Genomic DNA, 4,207 nt, shown 5'->3' with positions numbered 1-4,207 from the left:
AGGCGCCGAGCCCCTGTGTTTGTTTTTTGAGATAGAGCCTCAAGCTGTTGCTTGAGGCATCACAGCTCACGGCAACCTCCAATTCCTGGGCTCAAGCTATTCTCCTGCCTCTTCCTCCCTAGTAGCTGGGATTACAGGCGCCCACCATAACACCTGGCTATTTTTTGGTTACAGCCATCATTGTTGTTTGGCGGGCCTGGGCTGGATTTGAGCCCACTGGCTCAGGTGTATGTGGTAAAATAAAAATTAGTGACTAGAGGAAGAGAATAAGAGAAACATTTTTACTTAAACAAATCCCCTCCCCTTCTTATGACCAAATCTAATATGCAGAGGTAAAACTGCTGGATGAGGGAAATCCCTAGTGACTTGAGAGGAATCATGTTTTTGCGGTTTTTGGCCAGGGCTGCGTTTGAACCCACCACCTCCAGTATATGGGGCTGGCGCCCTACTCATTTGAGCCACAGGCGCCACCCGAGAGGAATCATGTTTTTTTTTAAGGCAGTGTAGTTTCTGTGAAGTCTGTGTCACATTGAGAATTTTTTCTGACGGTACTGCATTGTGGCTTAAATTAAATTTAGCCGATTGGTTTTGGTATTAAAAAAAATTTACTGTTGGATGTCTCCTCCTTTCTCTCTCTCTTTCCCCCCCTCTTTTTTATAAATTCTGGTATAGTTTGGTCCCCAGGAATTTTTTGTTTAAGGATTATTTTTTTATGAGTGATTTAGGTTACAACATACAACATAGGTTACAACTTCCTGCTTTCAAGAGCCATTCCAAATTCTTATAAGTAACTGCTGGTTTTACCTCTGAATTTTCCTAAAGGAAATTCTTTAGGTAGTCAAAGTTCAAAATATATGATATGGAACTATATAACTTTGGGATCTCTTCTGAACTGTAAGCAGAGATTTGCTATCCACTGTGCCAGTGGCCAGTACCCTTGAGATCTCTTTAATTATTTACCTGACTTGTGAAAAAGATGTCATCTTTTGGTATTTAAATTGTGACAGTCTACTCATTTCTTACTTTTTGAAAAAAAAATTAGCCATTATAATAAACTGTTATGTTTCTAATACAGCGAGGTTTCTTTTGAGAATGTGTGAAACATACTTATAATCCAGATTGTATTATCTTAATAAAGGAAAAACAAGGACTCTAATTAGCAAATACTTGGGAGTTCCAAGTTAGAACACTGTTCATGTAGTGAACATCAAACCACATTCTCATTCCCAAATCTTATTTCAGAATTCCTTTTCTGTCCATATTTCTAACCTTCTGGCCAGTTTTAAATAATAATCTTTTAATATGTAGCAAAGGTGGTGCATATTTGACCAAAGCATTTACTTTTAAATGTATGACATGGAACCAAATGGGAAAAGGTGTGTTTGTGTGAGGTTAGGATACAGTATAGGTTGGTGGTTGAATTCATAGGCTCTGTAATAAATCTGGGTTTTAAAAGAGGGAACTGAAAAAGGTACTGCATTTTCTCTGTGGAATAAAGACCTTTCCTGAGTTGTGCTCTTTTCATAAGGCTTTGGAAGTGGTCTTGACCCACTATGTGGAGCAGTACTTCTGGCGATCTTTCCTAAGACTGAGCTACTTAGCATCCATTATTCTTAAAACCTTTCAAGAACTTGCTTACTTGTCAGCTGGTTGGTAGTTTGGCCTTTAGTAGTCTACGAAACATCCTCAGGATGCTAAGGCATAAATCATGGAGATTGACTTTAGGTCAAAACATTGGAGTTCACATTTACTTTTGACTGGAGTGCTGAGCTCCCAAAGAAAAGAAAGTAGTTTTAAGGTGCAGCTCCTTAGTCTACTCGAAACAAAAGTTTCTTTTTTCCTTTCTGTTCCCATATGGGCTATAAAAAGGACCCCATAAATAAATAGCAGATTCAGAAGCTGAGCTGGGGGATTTAATAGGTTTGTTTTCAGTGTTCATCAAATAAAGAGATATAGGATTATAGGATCTATATAGGATACAGCATTTTGGAAATTTGAGTTTCCCAAATAAGGTTTGTTTATAAACTTTGGACATGTCAGAAATGGACAGGTTTATAAATCTTGCCTATCAACGCTCATTTTTTTCTTAGTTCCTTTTGCTTAGTTCTGCATTATTGCCTACAGCAGTCAGTTACGGTCATTCGTGCTAGGTAGAGATCCAGTAAAGCCAATGTTTGGCAAAAACATACTGTTTGACCTCTTCCCCCTCTGCTTATGAAGTGGCATGACTTAGTGTTTTGAACAAGTATGTTTCAGCTGTGAAATGTGCTCCCTGTAAGCACTGAGCTGAGTGCATGGAAAGTGTTACGTTTCTCATTTTATGTGATCTTCTAATTGGTATGTACCAAAAAATAATTTTCTAAAACTATTTTGTTGCTTGTTTTGTAATAAAACCACGTGAAATACTGAAATACGGTTGTGTTTTCCTAACACGGACTGTCCAGCTGTGGGTGGGTGAGCTCTCTTGTCAGTGCGCCCCCTTCATTGGTTTTCTGGATTTCCCGAGGTAGGTCCCTGCTCAGGGTCGGGTAGGGACGGGGGCGGGGGGCGGGCCTGGGTGGTGGGGGATATTTGGGTGTGTGTATGGAGAGGTCTGCCAGGCTCTGCCCCTTAAAGTCTGGGCCTGGTGGAGGCGCAACCCTGGCCAGGAGAAGGTGTTGCTTATTTTAGAGCGTTTTTGGGTTCAGAGTGAAGTCAGTGGAAAGTGGAAGCAAAGAAGGAAAAGGGAAGGATGACTAGATCTCAGCTGCGGCCAGCTGGGCTCGGAAGACTTCTCCTGTTGTGGCTGCTGCTGCCGCCGGTGCCTGTACCCAAGTCCGAGGCCAGGAAGTCCCGGGCCTCACTGTCCTGCCCCGTGGCTTGCGAACCAACCCGCTGCCCGCCGCTGCCCACCTGCTCGGCGGAGACGACGCCGGTGCTCGACCGATGCCGCTGCTGCCGTGTCTGCCCAGCGGCCGAGGGCGAAGCCTGCGGCGGGGCTCGTGGCCGGCCGTGCGCCCAGGGGCTGCAGTGCAGTGCGCGGTTCGGCGGCCGGCTCGGCACCTGCGGCTGCCGGGCGGCGGGCGCGGCCGTGTGCGGCAGCGATGGACGTACCTACCCCAGCCTGTGCGCGCTCCGCGCAGAGAACCGCGCCGCACGTCTCCGGGGCGCTCTCCCGGCCGTGCCGGTGCAAAAGGGCGACTGCAGCGATCCAGGTGAGCGTCAGGACCCCGCGCGCTCTCGGGACACTTTTTGAAGTTTCTTCAGGAGCGCAAATAAACATTACCTTATTTCCATCAGCAGGCTAAGGGTCCTCTCGGCTTCATTTGCCTCAGAGACTCAATCAGCCGTTCTCAACCTTGGGTGCGACCCCTTTATAACAATGAAAATACATCCTGGCATTAGGAAGATTGAGAACCACTGCAAGCCCATTTGCGTTCCTGGGTTCCTTTCCTCCTTAAAGGGTGCCTTGGGTTCCTTGGGTCCTTGGGTTCCTTTCCTCCTTAAAGGGTCCCTCTTACCGGTTATCACGGGGATTCTCCCCACTACCATTAAATTTTTTTTTGCAATCAGGGTGACAGGCCTGGTTCCCTCCGTCTATCCTTATAGGGCGCAGGGAGCATCTGGGAGGGAGAGACCGAGGAGAGGAGGGACAGGAAAGTGCAGGGGAGAGAGGAGAGAGACTGAGCGATTTGAGATATGACACCTTATGTGGCCCAGAAGCCGGGCTCCTGCTGCCCGCAAGCAAGGAGAGTTTTCTTCACAGGAACCCAAAGCGCGGGCCTGCTCAGGAGCGAGTACAACTTCATCGCGGCGGTGGTGGAGAAGGTGGCGCCATCTGTGGTGCACTTGCAGCTGTTCCGCAGGTAAAGGAGGACGTCCATCACCCTGGCTCCAGGCTCTGTACCAGCATCTTTGAGTTGTTAAAAACCCTGTGGGGGAAACTGAGGCTTAGAGAAGTGAAATAGGGGCCGGGCGAGGTGGTTCACGCCTGTAATCTTAGAACTGGAAGGGCGAGACTGGCGCATCTCCTGAGCTCACAGGTTCGAGACCAGCCTGAGCAAGAGCAAGACCCCTGTCTCTAAAAATAGCCGGGCGTTGAGGCTGGCACCTGTAGTCCCAGCTACTTGGGAGGTGGAAGCAAGAGAATTGCTTGAGCCCAAGAGTTTGAGGGTGCTGTGAGCTGTGATGCCCCCGCACTCTACCGAGGGCGACAAAGTGAGACTCT

At 47.2% G+C, this 4,207-nt stretch overlaps 1 protein-coding gene across 1 annotated transcript in view; it reads left to right on the top strand.

The window, feature by feature from the left end:
• The first annotated feature begins 2,731 nt into the window (after nucleotides 1-2,731).
• The window catches only part of HTRA4 (HtrA serine peptidase 4), an 11,927-nt gene continuing 10,451 nt past the window's right edge, over nucleotides 2,732-4,207 (top strand). Inside the window, exons 1-2 of the mRNA XM_003796310.1 lie at nucleotides 2,732-3,194; nucleotides 3,746-3,845. Coding sequence (XP_003796358.1) covers nucleotides 2,732-3,194; nucleotides 3,746-3,845 — 563 coding nt within the window. The remainder of the gene's footprint in view (nucleotides 3,195-3,745; nucleotides 3,846-4,207) is intronic.

Source organism: Otolemur garnettii, unplaced genomic scaffold (assembly GCF_000181295.1).
Source record: "Otolemur garnettii isolate 467f Iridium unplaced genomic scaffold, OtoGar3 scaffold00102, whole genome shotgun sequence".
Taxonomy (NCBI): domain Eukaryota; kingdom Metazoa; phylum Chordata; class Mammalia; order Primates; family Galagidae; genus Otolemur; species Otolemur garnettii.
Note: the sequence above shows the minus strand (reverse complement) of the source record. Positions and strands in the feature narration are given on the sequence as shown.